This window comes from Calypte anna, chromosome 6 (assembly GCF_003957555.1).
Source record: "Calypte anna isolate BGI_N300 chromosome 6, bCalAnn1_v1.p, whole genome shotgun sequence".
Classification (NCBI taxonomy): domain Eukaryota; kingdom Metazoa; phylum Chordata; class Aves; order Apodiformes; family Trochilidae; genus Calypte; species Calypte anna.
The window spans coordinates 5,715,382-5,732,976 of record NC_044252.1 but is presented as its reverse complement, the minus strand read 5'-3'; the positions used below and the strand labels follow the sequence as shown (position 1 = coordinate 5,732,976).

Below are 17,595 nucleotides of genomic sequence, written 5' to 3'. Positions count from 1 at the left end.
CTAAATTTGGCAAAAATCCTGAAGGGCAATCCACGATGTGCAGTGAAAGCAGCCCAAGTGCTTTCAGAGATAGTCAAGAATGGTATGTTGCACTCCAGTGTTACTACAGGACATATTATGGCACAGGAGCTCAGCTCCTGAGTTCTGTTTCGTAGCTATAGGCAATCCATTTTGCAATTGTTTTATTTCAAAATGGCAAAAAAGCCACATAGTCCCTCTCCTTTACCTACACAGAGGAAATGAAGAAACCATGTATTGAAGCAGACTTGGTTTTAACTTTGGTACCTTTGCTGGAGAGCACAGACCAAGACATGTTGCTTCATGCTGGGAGAGCAATTGGCCGCATCTGTTACGACAACCGTAAGTACCAGCCTGAGAGAATCCTATTTCCTAGGAAATTCCTATTTCCTCTGGCTGTGGGGCCATTTTCTTATGAGACCCAAGCACATCCTCTAGAGATGCAGCTCTTTTCTCTAGCTGTAGGGCCATTTTCTTATGAGACCCAAACACATCCTCCAGAGATGCAGCTGAGACAGCTCACAGACACCAGTCTGAATGTACATCAAACACCTCCTAAACTCTGTGTTTTTCACTGTATTGTTGACTTCAAGGTGACACCTATTTGTCAGAACTGCTCTGCCACTAGCAGAGCCTCATATTTATCTTACTCAGTTTTGCAACATTGCCTTAGGCTCAAATCCTAAATGGTTTTGTCTCCTTTCAAAGTAATTACAGCATCCATGAAGCAAAGCACTTGTTTAAAAAGTGTGTCAGAAAAAAAACAGACTCTAAAAAATACCCAGATGTTTATCTATGCAAGGAACAGCCTTCTCTGAGGGCTGCTGTTTGCATATAGATCTTTGTGCTCCAGATTTTTCCACAAAGTCAGGACACCAGCATGCCTGCTGGTACACCAGCACTACTGCAAATCTGCTTTGCTCCTGCCAGAAGACAGGCTCAGCATAGGTTTGACAGTAGGACTTGTGAATATGAGATACAAGCTTTAAGAATTTCTAATACTAAACCAGCAATAAATACATTGTAGAAAAATGAACTTTGGGGATTCCCTGGTTAGATTACAAACACATATGCCACATTAGTACCTAGACACTTTCTGGTGTCTGTCATACGTGGTGTCATCCAAGTTGCAGTCTAGCTCAACACAGGGCTGTTTTTAAGATCATTTTAGATATTAAACTTTTATTCATTACAAAGCAAACTACAAAAAAGAATATTTTCAGTGTTTTCCTCAGCAATTCTGCATGTGGGTGGAGACAACTGTAGTTAGTAGACTAGGGCCAGGACCAAAATAATTTTTGTATTTATTTATTGTATTTTGCTCACTTCCCTTAAGTCACATTAATTTACACCTGCCTGAGGACTTTGCTAGGCCTATAAAAATTCCAAAGTACCTTGAAGTCACCCAAGAATCCCTATGTGCTGATCAACTAAAAAAAAAAAAAACGGAAGAGGAAGATTCCTCTATATTGATTTTAAAGCAATCTGCCTCTCAGTGATATAACAGCCCAGGTATTGGTACAGTGTCTTGTTTTACAAGGAATTATTTTGTAAGAAGCAAAAAAAGAACCATTATTCTAACATGCAAAAAGCATGGGTAGGCCATATGCAGAATATTTCAGCACTGTTGATCCCTGAAAGCAAAGCTGTCATTAGACTGTGCTTTCTCTTGGGTTTCCTGCCCCCTCCATCTCCAAACCCTTCAGAACAAAAGAAGCCATATAATAATAAGGCTGAAATTCTCATTCTTCTGAGAGAAATAAACCAGCTGTCAGCTCCTCACTCAATTTTCAGATATACAGCAAGACATACAGTCCCTCAGAACTGACTTTAGAAGCTGTGCTAGCAGTAGAGATGCTCAGACAACTGCCCTTATATATTTTTACAATGGCTTCGTTCCTCAAGTCAAAGTAGAACCAGGAGGTTCAGCAAAAGTCTGTCCTGAACCTGCATTTCATCCCCTCACACACAGCAGCCTCAACCCACAGCACAAAAGCTGCAGGAATTCCAACAGTGTGAGAAAGACCCAGGTTATCTTGCTGCAAAACACCTCAGCTGGACCCTTTTCACTAGCTTAATGGGTCCTTCTTTAATAACCTTGAACTTTTATGCTCCCTGTTACCAGGGGATCTTCAGGAAGAGCTGGTGAAGGTAGGAGTCATCACATCACTGGTCAGAATACTCACTGATTATGCAGAGAGTGAGCCCCTTATCCACGTTGATCTGTTGGCCTTATGCAATCTTGCAGACCTTGGTAAGTAACTGGTTTTGTGTCTTGGAGCAAAATATCTTCACCCTGTAATTATCTTTCCCTGCAGAACACTCACAGGCTTGTGGGCTTTTCTTTGTTTCATTTTTGGGGTTTTTTTTGTGGGGGTTTGTTTTTCATTAGGTTATTTGAAGAAGGTGGGGTTTTTTTTTGTCTTATGTTTATTTCAGATTTTTCTTTGTAAACACTATGCTGCTATCTAATCAGGGACTGGCCACAGTATCTGTATTGGAGAAGTAACTACTCTTTCCTAGGGTACCACCAGTTGCTGGAACTATGCTAAAAGAATTAATAAGCAGCTTTTGATCCAGAAAAAAGAGAGAGGGCATAACTTTATGTGGTAAATTGACAGTGTCACCTACTTCAGATACAGCACATTAAAAACTTATTTATTTAATATTTATTTCTATGTAATAACTAAGTTTACATACCTTAGTGAAGCAGCTTCCCTTTTCATTTACACAATTTCCAAACCAAAGGCATCTCCACTGATTAAAAATACATCTGCCTTGGTTTACACAAGGTGTAAGTGGTGATGGGAAAAAGACCAAGTAAAGATATATTAAAATGCTTTATATACAGTCTGGCTACAATTTTATCTACTGCTTCCTGCATGCAGGGGGACAGGCAGGGAAGGGGGTATGGTATCACACTGTCACATCATCCTCTAAGGTCTGTCCTTGCTAGATCTCTCATATTACTTAATACCACATTTCATCCAAATGTGTTCTATGCAAGAGAGAAGGCAAGTTTTAAAAAAAAGAAAAAATTAAAAAAAAAATCTGATCTCTGTTAACATACACCTTGTAGCTATTTAGGATCCCAGAAAGACTGGAACATTCCAATCAAAGCAGAAAATATGCTACCACAGCAAACTGGCCTGTGCCAATTTGATAAATTAAATAAATCATACTACAGATGGATTTAGAAGAGTCAGTGGAATTAAGCCAGGATTACTTTGGCAGCTAATATCACTGCTACAGAGATTACATTAAAACAGTTTTAAAGAAAGAGGCAGGGGGAAGAAGGTGTGGAGTAGAGATTTACTGCTTCAGTGCTGTCCAGAGGGACAGAAGCTTCTAAAAAACCAGAAAAAGCCCTCAGAAACCAAGTAGTGTCTAACCCCTTCAGATTACACAGAGATATGCTTTTTAACATTTAATCAAACATTGAAAAACCTGACTTCATCATATACACAGATACAGCCAAGGAAGCTCTCAGCAAGACCAAAGTTGCTGAACAGCTGGTGAAACAACTGAGAAGAGCAAGGAACCATGAGAGGTTAGAAATGGTCTTTGAGATCCTGCAAGCACTTGCAGAAAATGGTAAGGCTCCTTTTCAGCTTGGGAGAATCAGGGGAGACAGTGTACTGGTACTTAGCTTGAGTTTGCCATAAAACTATATGAAATCCTGGCCTGAGCAAGACTTTGAAGCTTCACAGGTGAGCAACAAAGAAAAGGAGGGAGGAGAGTAGCATTCCTCTCTATTCTGGTGGATTCCTGAAATGGCAGGAAAACACCATAGAGAATTAGTGTGGAACAGGAAAGCAGATTGGAAAGATTATTTTTTATTTAAAAATTACAACTAAATATCACACATGTTATCTAAGCAGTGTTGTAATAAGCACTGAGAAGAGTCCACTAAAATATCTAGGTGCCTGGTACGGACTATAAAGAAATGAAAACTCAAGACTGATAATAAAAGAAATGTCAAAGATCAGTGCAGATCTTTGTGCCTTTGCTCAATCTGCCTTGGTGTTATCCTGCTACCAGAATAACCATTTCAAAAAAAATCCAAAACAGTTACTTCACCTGAAAAGAAAAAGACTGGCTGAAGTTCAAGGATTTAACTTCCTAGTTTGAAGCACTTCAAAGACCCAAGGAGCTTTAGTGTGCTTTTACTGTGATCCCCACAGATGCTCTGAAAGTGCAGCTGGTGGAGGCAGGCGTGCAAGAAGCACTGTCCGAGATCCTGCTGAGGCTCCAGTGCAGTTCACAAGCTGAGGACACGTGCATTGTGAAGGCTGCATCAGATCTCATTGTCTCCCTGCTTCTTGGAGGTAAAACAGGGCATACTGACAGTCCAGATATATTGAGAAATAATGTCAGAAAGTCCCCTTAGCAGAGGAGAGTTCCTACCTGCTGTTGCTTTCATCACTGCCTTAATTTCCTTCACAGGGACACGTTCCCAACCTGTTTCATTATCCTAAGGGGATTATCCTCAGACACCACACTTTTTCACTTTTTCCAGGAACCTAGTGCTTATGTTGCCATTATCCTTTCAAGCATTTGCATACCTTGCCTCAAGTCATCCACCACCGTGGCTGCTCCTGCACAGAACACCAACACAAAGCACTCCAAGCCACAGTAGCTCTGCCTGTGGCTGTCAGCTCACACCCCATTTCTCTGAAACAGTAACATCTCTTGCTTTTCTGCAGACTGGAGAATTGCATGCCTCTAAGTTACAGGTGCTAATGATATTGAAGTCGTTTGATAGACAGAACTGTGAAAAATGGGGTCATCAGGTATGCAAGCTTTCACACCTTTATTTTTTTCCCCCCCCAAGTCAAACACTATTAGAGTGGAGACTCTGGAAATGCTTCATGGTAAATACTTGTTATATACTTTAAAATTGCATTATTTTTATGTTGGTTTAGGTTTTAAGTCACTTTTAGGAACAGAAGGTTACTCAGACACATGAGAGGGGAGGGGAGGAGGGATGAACTCTACAGATAAGCCATTTTATCTATCACACATTCCTGTTATAGAAACCAACATGCCTTAACACTATGCAGAGAGAAACAGAGGGACTCTCAGACTCCTGGAAGACATGCTGTGCTGAATCAGACTGAAGAAGATACCCTCCATGTTCTCTCCTTTCTCACTGACAGCTGCTGTACTGGGTTCAAACTCAATTAACAAAAAGGAGCTTTTTAAACATTGCTCAACTTCCTGCATTAATATAAGCTTAACTATCATAAAAGAAGATGAGACTTTGTTTTGGGGTTTTTTCTTTACGTAAACTATCACACACACATCACCACACCCCCACCCCCACTTCCTTTCTCGACTCCCTTTCTTCCTTGTCTTATACCTTGCCCTGAATCAGCCATTGTGAACCAGAGCTCCACAGAGGCCACAGAAATGCCCTTGGTGCCTTTAAACTGGCCGTCTTCAATTTATTCAGTTGAATGGCTTGCTTTGTCACTTGCTCTTCTCCCTCCATCTCCCCCAGAACCCCATTAGATTTTTCTTGTCTAAAAAGTGAATAATCCCTTTCAGGCCCCAGTATGTACCACTGATGTATGGACAGCCTTTAATCTAAGAGAAAAAAAAACCCCTATGGACATCTGATTTCAGCATCAAATGATTTCTGAGGCACTGAAAAGATGACAGACAGCTTTTGCAGCTATCAAAGTGGCTGTTCCTATCAAACTTTAACTATGAGCCATTAAATTGAAGGTTTTGCTGCTATCCAAGCAAAAATCCATAGGAGAGAGAACCAATTTGAAGCTCTGCAACAATCAAAGCAAGACAACCACTAATGGGTTCTGCCTATTTGCACTTTACTACAAGAGAGAAAAAAAAAAAATATTCTTCTGTTCTTTAGTGTGAAAGGTGGGGGCAGGAGGAAAATGAAGTTCAATTAAGGGTAGTCTATATGAAGATCAAAGGGTTTTGCCTGTAGAATTTTCTCAGACCAAAGGAGATGGTCTATTCCTAGAGAATCTACTCCTAAAGAGGACTGGGAAATTTTCCACATACTTTGATCACCAAAGATTAGGATCGGGCAAGAGAACATTTGAGGAACCACAAGGAAAAAGATCAGCTTTAAAGAATGTATGCATGACTTGGTATTGAAAGATTTTTGCATGAGAAGAATTTCAACAGACTGACAATTCTCTCATGAAAATATCTACTTCCATTTTAAACACATTTGACAAATTCTTATTTAACACATAGTGACATGGGGGAAAATATGCTACTTACTAAAATGCTAAGATTAAAGTAACAGTAGGCATTAAAAGACATTAAAATCAGCAAAAGGGGTTAAAATTACTAGAGCCATTTTGAAGTGTCATACACAAAAAAATTAGAAGTCTGCCCATATGAGGCATGAAGTTAGTACCACAAGCAGCACATAAAGCTAATTCTGGCAAAAACCTGTAGTTGTATGAAGTCTATATACTTCCACAAGTAATTGTCTAACAGACAAAAGATGTGGTCTTCCTATATGGTTTTTGCTTTGTTTTGCCACATCTCAACAATCAGAATTCCCCTGGGAACACCACAGGATTAAAGCAGTGTTGACTGATATGCTTACCTAGCAGTATAATACACTGCATAACATAAAATACAACTACTTGCCAGATGGCATCTTCAAAACACTCCCTTCAAGAATGCAGGACATATTACAAAGGGTTTCCTTTTGTTGTTCAGAGGAAGACTTCTTTATTTCCAGTAAAGGTGAGCTAAGGACCTTCTGATAATTGATAATTGTCACCTCTGCAGAGCAAATTCTCAGTGAGAGATATAAGCATGCACTGACAAAATATTGCAGAGCACATGCTGGGCAAAATGGTACCTCTTTGGAAGGTACAAATCTGCTCTTTCACCAGCATTAAATGGACCAGGAATCTCTAGGTCGACTTACATTTTCCTGGCTTCATCTGAGTGGAACACAATTTGACTTCTCATTTCATAAATTGGGTTTCTCAAAATAGTTAAGAAAAAGCTAGGGCTGGTTATTTTAGTGACAAATTGTTTGACTGACTACGAGGAGTAACAGCAGTACAAAACTAGCAATCAGACTCACCACTGCTGGATAAGATCCTCGGTCTCACAATCGTTTCTTAAACCAGCAGAACAGCAACACTGAATAAAGCTATTCTGTGGAGGAATGGAAATTTTCCACCAGTTTTCTACCACAAAAATAAAGCATTACCAAGGAAGAAAATAACTGGAGAATATATGATCTTGAATTTCACAGAGACTGACCCTAGAAGGCTCTCAAGCTAAGCTTTTCTAGATGGTGTCTTTGCATTAGTTCAGAGGTGGCTGATGTCCACCTACCTCTGGGGAGTTGGAGACTAAAAAACAATGCAAAAACTAAACTTTCAATCTTATCAACATGAAAAAAGTGAAGGTGATGACCCCCAGAATTATCACTTCACACAACTAATACCTGTTGTTGTTTCTTATCTCTCTCACCTGCTTGCTTTTCCCTCTTTCTTCAGATGGCAACTGTGTACGAATGGTGCAGCTGGGAGTCATACATCAGCTTGTGGATCTTTTGCAGAAACATGCAGAGAGTGAAGATGTCTCTGTTCAACAAGCTGCACTCAGTGCACTTCAAAACCTTGCTATTCCAGGTACAGAGTTTGAAGAAAACTTACTCTGAGTCTTTGCAAAGATAGGTCACATGAATGGAGATCTGTTCAGCTCTGTTCAAGTCATCAATTCCAGTCCCGTGTACCTTGAGGGGCAATTGAACTTTTTCCCCCCTGCAGAGACATATTTTTAAATAATTCATCAGGACTTCTCATCTATATAATCTTCTCATCTATATATCTAAATATAATAATGTGTTATATTAACAGCTTGCAGCAGTTAAGATAAAAATGCAGCACAGGGTTTATAGTTTAATATACAGAGTGTATATTGGGTGGAGCCACCACATCACAGCTGGTAGGGGTTTCATCAATCTGCTCCTCTTCTATAGAGCCAACACACACTGCAAATTTTGCCTTTGTAACACACTTAAAAATTACAAAAATTAAAGGGGGAGTGTAAGAAAGATTGGGACAGACTTTTTAGCAGGGCCTGTTGTGATAGGAGTAATGGTTTTAAACTAGGAGAGGGTAGATTTAGAGGGTAGATATAAGGAAGACATTTTTTACAGTGGTGAAACACTGGGAACAGGTTGCTCAGAGAGGTGGTAGATGGCCCATCCCTGCCAACATTTCAGGTTAGATGGGGTTCTGAGCAACCTGAGCTTGTTGAAGATGTCCCTCCTCACTGGAGGGGGTGGACTGGATGACCTTTAAAGGTCCCTTCCAACCCACAAGATTCTATGACTGTGATCTTTCTTTCAGAAGTTTGTACTGCTTCTCATCTCAACCTCATTGCTTTCATACTAAAGTGCAATTCAGGCCAAAAATGTTTTTCTAGAGACTTCACAGTACAGCACCTTGCAACAGAGTCCTTACACTGCTGTCTGGTACTCTGGGGAAGAGCAACGCGACACCAACACGATTTTCTAGAAATAAAAGAACTGAAGTTGTCTGGTGACTTTATTGTGCAAGCCAGACAGCATGCTTGGTTTAACAGTTTTCTGCATTATCATTGCTTTTACAGGCCTAGAATACAGAATGTTAGGTTGGATAATATACTAGTTGCTACTCTGCCTCCACTTTTTAAAGCCTGATACACATTCATTCTTGCAGAGAGCACTCTTCAGAAGATCACCTGTTTCTCTCAACTTATTTTTGTTAAGTTCTCAAGTAATTTATTTGGTTTGGCTCACAGTATTATCACACTATCTGGATGATAATAGCCAGACATGTCTGTCTATTCAGTATTTTAATAGACACATTTCACACCTTAAGTTCCTTGCTGCTTCTCTGTATGTTTTATTTCTCTGTAAAGAGATTTTCTGCCACCACTGACATCAGCAGATAGAGGCCAATGCAAATTGCTTTTTGGTGCTAAGAGTATGCAGTATTTCAATCAAGTTACAACCCAGCACAAAGCTATTGAAAGATAATCATAAAAAATCATGGAAAGCTGTGCAGCTGAAATTAGGAGAGTAATTTCATAGGCAAAATATAACTCTTTTTTATAATGGCAAGGTGAATTTTTCCTGTACATGTAGGGGTGTCCAGTGCCTAGTTCTTATTGACTTCACTCCTGCAGTATGTACAATAGGATTTAATTTTTACAAGCAGCAAGAATACAAATTAATCTCATTGTTAAGATAGCAATTTTGATGTTGTTTCCCTTGACAACAAGCAGAGATGATCACAATCTAGAATACAACAGAACCTATTCCTCACCAAACACCACTTTTGTCAATGCCAAGCCCATGCACTCCTTGGGAGTTCCTTAACAACGCAAAGAATAAAGATGACCTTGCAAATATCAGATCCAAAACTCCAGAAAAACATGGTTGCAACCTACAACTTCATCCCTCTGTCACTTCCTGCAATACATAGCAACAGAAGATCATTTCAGTTCTTTGAAGTTGTACTTTTAAAAGCTCACCTACGAATTATAAAGCATCAATGTCTCAATACAACCTAATATATTGAGTCTGCTCTGGTTATGTATTCTGTTCAACTCCTATTGCAAACTATTACTGATCTTCCCAAGTGTGTTGGCAATGTATAGTACTTCAAATGTTATTCATGGACTGTGCTTTCCTCATCAACTTAAAAATATATCAGGATATGAAAGCTTTAAGACATTCCATCCCACTAATACATCACTTCCAGAAATACACCAAGTCTATCACTTTCAACAATTTACACAGTCTGCTACCTGGGAAAAGACAACAAACCAAAACAAAACTGAGTGAAAATCCAAATAAATCATAAAACAGAAATTAAATATGGTTCAACACTCGCAAACGGGCACAGCAGTTGTCTTCAGTTAATTCAAGTAATGGCCTGAAAAGAGAACAGGTTTATATTAAAAAATTGGGAAAAAGTCATTATGCTTCAGTGACTGGAATCACTCTCTGCCACTGAAACAAAGACATTAAGAGCAAATTAGTTAACAGTGTCTGCTCTCTATCTGCCCAACAGAGGGGTGCAGTGTAAGAGTTATCTTCCCAGTTTCACTGTCCTGTCATTCCTTCCCCTCAGAAAAAGCCATTCAGAAGAGAGGAGGAAAATTCCTCTGGAGGAAGCAGCTTTTGGTAGCACAGTTAAGCAGCATTTAAGACTCCTAGACAAGCTTCTGATTATCACCAGGGATTACTGAGCCAACAACTGGAGCAGACACAAGAATTAGGAGAGAAAAGCACGAATAGAGGATCAGTGAGCCCAAATACAGAAAGAAAATTAATTCTCAGGAAATATGGCTATGTAAATCACTTCTGCCACACAGTTAAGATGAGCAAGCACAGGAAATGCTTGCTCCTGTCTGTGGGCAAGTGGATGGATAATCTAGTACAACTATAAAAAAAGAAAAGAAACAAGAATGCTATGTTTTACTACCTTATGTGCTTCACTCCAGGCAGGGCTGAGATCAAAAGTAAACAAAATATCATTAACAGAAACTCCTAAAAAGGTTTTAGCTCAAATTAAAAGGAGCCTAATGGGCCAGAGAACCTTGCCTTTGATTTCTGAGCACTCTTAACAAGTTGGACCTTTTGCTGAGTGTAACGGAGCATAAAATTCAGAACAACAGCTATGTCATATCTGTATTTTCATATGCTTGTGTAGTTACTGAGCTTCACATTGACCGGTTTTAGGGGGTCTTTTTTTGGTTGGCTAGTTGGTTTTTTTGTTTGTTTTTTGTTTTCCTAGTTGTTATCAAGGTTCAAAATCTGGAGGAAGGAGTGGCAGAACGAATCCATACACTTGTAAGGTCAGAGATGCCTCCTGTGCAGTTTAAACTTCTTGAAACACTACGGATGTTAGCAGATGGTCAAGGTAGGTGATTGCTGATGTTTACTGATGTAACTATACCTCCCCTCCTCCCTTAGCCCTGGCAAGACACAGGATGTGCAAGGAGAACACAGACACAGTGTCCTGCTAACCTAATTCCACTCAATCTGGAAAGCTTCCAACAGAGATGACTGCCAGAGGCTGCCAGCCTTCCATACTGACCCTGTCAGCCTCAGAGGCAGATGAGAAACAAACCACATGGAAGAATCTGCAAGTAGTTGGTGAGAAAGCAAGGGCTTAAAAGGAAGGCGTTTTCCACCAGAGATAAATCAACAAGGCATGAAAACAGTCAGGAAAAGAGTGAGCCTAAGGATTTACAGTGCCAAAATATAGCTGACAAATTTGAGAACAAAAAGGATCAAAGGGAGCTGAGGTGGAGAGAGGAAGGATAAATTAGCTTCTACCACTCACACAAACTATGCATATTCCCATCTCGATTGTGCTGAGATGGCTCAAACAGTAAATTTACTTTTCATGTTGAAATAGTTTGGGGTTTTAGATTTGTTTTTTTTTATGATAAAAGTGGTCCAGTTCTTTCGGAACACCAGAGCACCTGCTCCAGAACACTGATCAGTTCAGACCACTGTGAGGTGCAGGAATTAACAAGAAATAGGCCAAAAGCAGAATCAAGGTATTCTGCAATGGGTACTTACAGCTGGTACAAAACAATTCCAGTTACAAATTCATTAGTTAAAATGGAAAAAAGACCCTCATTGTCCTACAGTTCTATGCTCCACTCATTTGCACCACTGCAGACACCACTTTGATATGCAGCTACTTGCATCCTTTTTCAAATGAATGTGTGATATAAAAATTACTTCTAGTACTCATCAACTTGTACTGACTCCAGTCCAGGAAAAAAGCTGCTTTAACTCATATTCACCACAGTAGGGAATGGACATGGCAAGACGTAGAGGAACCTATCCTCCTCTTCTCAATCTTTGAGGGAAGACCCAAGAAGGTCACCCCTCTGGTTGTATCTGAATTGTGACAGGGGAGACACCAGTTACCTTTTAGAATTGAGACAATCAGAATAATACAGATTTAAACTATCAAACATTGAATTTGCCTTTTTGTTTAACAATGTTATTTGCTAGCCCTACTATGAAGACATAATTTGGCACAACTTCTGAATTTGAAACAATAGTTATCAAAGTGTAGAGAAGAAAAGGAGACATAGATTATTCAGGGTTTACTCATTCCTATCTAGGAGCACAATTTTTCCAGCTTTGATTGCTTTCTATTCTGTCTACCCCTGAGCTAACATTGCCTTTAATTAACTCAGCCTGAAACTCTCACAAATCCACACCTACTAAGAAGCCCACACTACATTAGTTAATTGCATTATCTACTATTAATTCATTACTTTGATACTCACTGGGCACACATCTCAAAGCAAACATGTTCAACCAGGCTTAAAGCACCCAGATTCCTTGTGGTATTTTGACCTACAGATTGTTCCTTAGTGTACTGGACAAATAAAAAAAGAAGGAAGTGTCTGTCCTTCCTCACCTCCCTCTCAAAAATAGTGCTTAGGTTGATTTATGCTGTCTGCAAAGTATCCTGAGCAACCATGGTGTTTATTGACACTGACCCTCTGGTGGATATTCTTTGACCCTTTGCAGATTATCTCAAAACAAATCAACACAAGGGACAGGTAAAGAAACAGAAGCAGAGTGAGGCCCCATCAGCCAAACCTGTACCTTCTGTTCCAGGTGTCAACACAGATTCTTCCACAAGTTTTTACTTTGGCAAAGCTTCAAGAGACAAACTTCCCCCTATTTTAAAAGCACAAAAACTTCTCCCCGCATTTTTCCCTTTCTGAATTTACTTCCAACAGAGGAAGGACCTCCCAAGTTACCTTTTTTCCAGACTTGGAACTGTTTTGAATGACTAGGAACAGCTCCTAGACTGTAAGGAATGTACACTTGGCATTGATGGTCCCACCTCCCAACCAGAGAGATCAGTAATTCCAGCAAGTCTTGAGACAGTGCTCCTGAAACAGAGATGACAAATTAGAGGCTCTTTCAAGCTGTGTGCAAAGTTTTCTTGATGCCCAAGACTTCAATTCATGTTCAAAAGACAAGAAGTGCAATTACAGACGTGCTGCAATTCTGTACAATGTCCTGGTGTCCCACATGCTGCCAAGAGTAATTATCACCATTGCTGGGAACACTGAAACCAGAATAGCTTCCAAAGAGTTCACAACCACATTTGCGCAAGGCTCAAATAGCAAATGCAGCAGAGTATTTGCTTCCAAAGACATGAAGCTGTTCATTTTAAGCCCTGCTTCAGCAGCCTCTTAAAAAGGAAGTGTCTAGCAGAACAGCTTACTTTGTTCTTTACCTCCAAGAGTTGCCCTAACACGACTGCATTGCTCAGGTAAAGATTTCCAAGACCCCTCAGAAGCCCTGTGCTTTAGTTACAGCTCTGAAAGGATACTGAGCTCAATCATGACTACTTCTACATTCATTTGTGTGGCAGAAAGAGTGAAAAGCCTGATTTTGAATGTCTCTTGATGCTGTTTTTCTCTCCAGCTGACACAGCTGAAATTTTGGGTCAGGACCCTGTGCTGCTCCACAGACTGGTCCAGTGGTGCAGTGGTGCAGACCACACGGGTGTCCATGGGGAAGCAAACAGGCTGCTGGCATCCATCCTGAGTCACAACAGATCCCAGGTAGGAGAGCTGCTGGTCTGGTATGTTCCTGCATTGGCCTTCAAGTATTTTGGAAGTTTGACCATATAGCTATAGGGTTAATGTTAAACAGCACATAGAGGTTTATCATTAATACATGGAAGTTCACAGTGAAAACCCCTCTAGTCTCAGTACCAACAAGGACCAGAAAAGCAGCCACAGATATTGCATAGAAACAAGCAACAGGGCTCCTGTCACTCACCAACTTTTACCCTGCTTGAATAAAGCTTAGCAGATGGTAAGAAGATAAAGCTCTTCTATATCCATAAATACTATTTACACGTGACAAATTAAAATGGCAAAGATAACTCCCACCTGCCAGTTCTCAGATTAAAGCCCAGTTATCTTCGTAGTGGTGGATGAACCTGGTGTTCTATCTGCTGGCATATTAGGGCAGGTTTCTGTTTCTTGGAATCATGTTATTAAAAGCATGCATCCCAACCATGCTTTGCTTTGAGGCAGTGATTAGAAGTAGATACTACCTGCACAGGCTTCTATAATTAAAGTTTATCTTTGCTAGTTTGAAGGCTTGAAATGAAAGGCTGGAATAAGGTCAAAATCCAACTCTTAAGACAAAAATGCATCTATTTTTATCTTATAGGTATGGATATCCATAATTTTAAGTACTGACACTCCATAATCAATTTGACCAGCACTAGGCAGACATGTGTGATCAGTGCCAAAAGAAATGTTATCTCTAGCCTCCAAATATCATCAGTTTGCACTGCAGCAGGCAAATTATTTCCATCTATTCAAAGACTGAAAAGTACAGCCTCATTTCTTTCTTCTTTCAACTTCATTCTGAAGTCAGCTTTCCATCAGAGATATTTTGCCTTTACTTTAACAGGAAGTGGTCAAAGCCATCCAGGAGGCACAAGGAGTGAAGCATCTGGTTTCCATGACAACAAGCAACCACGCTGCCACACAGAATGAGGCTCTGAATGCCCTGACAACAGCATCTGCAATTGATTTAGGTATTTTTCTCCTAAAAGCAGTTGTGTGTGCACCATCCTCAATTATTAGGAAATGTTGCCATGCTATTACTTCTACATAACATGTAAGAAAAAGAAAAAAAAATTTTTCTTGTGTAGATTTAATTCTTCAGCATGAAATAAGAGGTCAGTCATCCAGACCAAAAAAGCAAAAGGCACCAGGAATTGCCCAAGGATTTTTTCATTCAGGGTAGAGTCAAGTGATCAAGCTGCCTTGACAGGCATCATCTGTTGACCAGCACAGTATGATGCTGGAAACCTACACAAATAAAAAACTACAAGTGAAGTAAAGGTGATGAAGATTATTGGAAAATATGAGAAAGTTTAAATTAAGACATTAGAGACATATTATAAACTTGAATGGTCAATGAAGACTAATAATGGATGAAATACAGATGTATTTCAATGCAGGAGAGAATAAAGCAGAAGCATTGATAGAAGGGTCTTGCAGAAGCTGCAAATGAAGTGTGAGAAGCACAACGATGAAATACTTTTCCTGAGGTGATGTTCAAAGAGATTCAATGTTGGGGTTTTTTTTTCTGATTTTTCCTGTATGACTGATAACATTTGTAAACAGCTCTCCATTTAAAGACAACCACCACAGACATCTACAGTATACAAGTTTTGTCTTCCAGAATGAGGCCAGTGAAAAAACACTATACAGAAAATAATACAGAAATTCTCCAGTACAAAATAAAGGTGCCCAAGAAATCCCTGGGTAGCAAACTTCAAATGAAGCCAGTCAGGAAGTTTATTTTCAAAAAGCAAGCACGTTCACTTTCTAGATTCTTTTCAGTTAACAGTTCAAATATTTTATTTTTTTTCAGATACCCTTGAAGAATCTTTTAAGGAATCACAGCTAGTTCAAAGCTTACACAAACTTCTACAAGATGATAATACAAGTCCTGAGGTGAAATGTAATTCATTGGGTCTTTTGTGCAGTCTTCTTAATTCAGGTAACTTCATTTTCACTTGTCTGTGATGAAAGGATGGACATTTGATGAAAATTCAAGCATTACTGAAATGTGCTACTAATGACGTTGCAGTCAGTGAGAAGTAAAGGATATTAAAGAGGTTCATTTTTTAGGGATGACTAAACATCCCAGCCAAGAAGCTCCTTTAAAAGAAGTTGATTAATCCATCAGTTGAATAAAAAAAAAACGATGGCTTTATTCCAGTGGGTCAGTGGCATAATCAAGTCCTAAAACACCAAATTAGAGCCTTGTATCTTTAGATATATATACAGATATCTTTAGATATATATACAGATATCTGGCAGTCTCAGGTGCTGTATAAGTCACAGCCTTTTTCTGTTCAAAGAAACAGTATCATCTTGCACAGGCACACACTCATTCTGCCTATGCCCTAAGTAAAGCAGAAGCTGAGAAAACAGCAATTTTTGCAATACTGCCTTTGCACAGTAACTTTTAGTAGAACAGATGAAGGAGATGATTTCCATTTCTCTCATTTCATAGTTAGGGAAGGCTTTAAATGTTTTGAGCAAGATCTGACTCTTACTGGATGTGTGACACTGAGAACAACCACCCTGAAAACAAGAGTCCAAAGATCTCGTGCTGGTTTCTCATCTCTTAATACATGAATCACAAACAGAAAATAACTTTTGCACTCAGGCAAGGATCCACCATAAGAAGAGCTGACTCCCAAATCCTGGAGCCTCCCCATATAGACAGAGAAGCTAGATACTACAGTATTTTTTTTTCCTGTAGCCACACAGATATAGGAACAGGGATAAGAAGTTTCATCTTTCAGTGCCACTACAGAGTATTGACACAGATATGTTCTGTAAGACTTTTGTGTAAACTAAGCACTTCATAAACTAACTGTAACACTTAAGAGTCTTAGCAATATAAAAGGTTAAAAAAAAAACCATATAGGCCAAAAAATGCTGGGACTGCCCTGTATTATATTTTCAAAGTGCTTCTATTCAATCAGTTCTTGGAAATCAAATGGAAGAGAAAGTTCTTAACATGTTCAGTACTTCCAGCAGCTGAAAGGGTATCTATTGAGAAATGTATTTAAAGCAGCTCACTTGAAACAGCAAGTACTCCAAACTTCTATCTTTCAACAGCTATTGGGAGCCATTATGCCACAGCATGTCACTAAAAGTCAGCATTTCATCTCCTGTTTAGGTGACCTGAGACAAGAAATAGAAGAGGACAAGATTAAGGAAACCCTTGAACAACTCTGCAGCCACAGCAATGCAAACGTGGTCAAGGAGGCTGCCATGACTTTACAGCTTTTGAGAGGAGAGAGACCCCACTAACCCCCCCTCTTCCTCACACCAACCCTGCACCACTGCTGAGGCAAAGGCAATAAAACACCAGCTTTGCCAACCCTAAACTGCATTTGTCATGTTGCTGCATAACCAACATCACTACAGCCCAGGCACAGCTCCTGCACTTTTAAAGCTGTACATGCAAAACCAAACTCATGTGCTCAATGATTTCCATCACTGCTGCTCCTAACACACAGCAGTACCAATGAGCCCTGGCCAGCAAGTGGTCTTGGAAAGCATCACATAAGCAGCATGAGGCATTCTGTAATACATTTTTAAGTTACTTGGTTTTGTCAGATCAGGACATCACTTGCAACTTTATTATACTCATGGAAGTCATCATGAAAAAAGTCTCAAGGTTGTATCATCCCACCTGAAAAAATGGGGGTTTCCATTAGATGAAAGCTTTAGCTTAAACAATGCAAAGGGCTCTTTCAACTTCTGCACGTTATCTGAGCCCAGCTGCTAATAAAAAACATCAAAACCACCACAAAACTGTACCTTTAAGTCACTCCCCCTCTTTTATTTCCAATTTTAAGGCTCATCTCTGAGTTTTTACCTGCTAGCATCACAAGTTATAGTCCCAAGTATCTGAGGTCACAATCTTGTCCTAATTTCAGCTGCAGCTCTTGTAACCTGAACTGAGATTCAGTA

General features: G+C 39.7%; 1 protein-coding gene across 1 annotated transcript; it reads left to right on the top strand.

Annotated features, from left to right (window-relative positions):
* Positions 1 to 239: 239 nt before the first annotated feature.
* Positions 240 to 16,929, top strand: LOC103531467 (rap1 GTPase-GDP dissociation stimulator 1). Its single transcript, XM_030453415.1, has 10 exons — positions 240 to 360; positions 2,144 to 2,272; positions 3,487 to 3,612; positions 4,203 to 4,346; positions 7,524 to 7,658; positions 10,818 to 10,943; positions 13,496 to 13,635; positions 14,501 to 14,627; positions 15,473 to 15,601; positions 16,796 to 16,929. The coding sequence occupies exons 1-10, from the start codon at positions 240 to 242 to the stop codon at positions 16,927 to 16,929; spliced, it is 1,311 nt and encodes a 436-aa protein (XP_030309275.1).
* Positions 16,930 to 17,595: the final 666 nt, after the last annotated feature.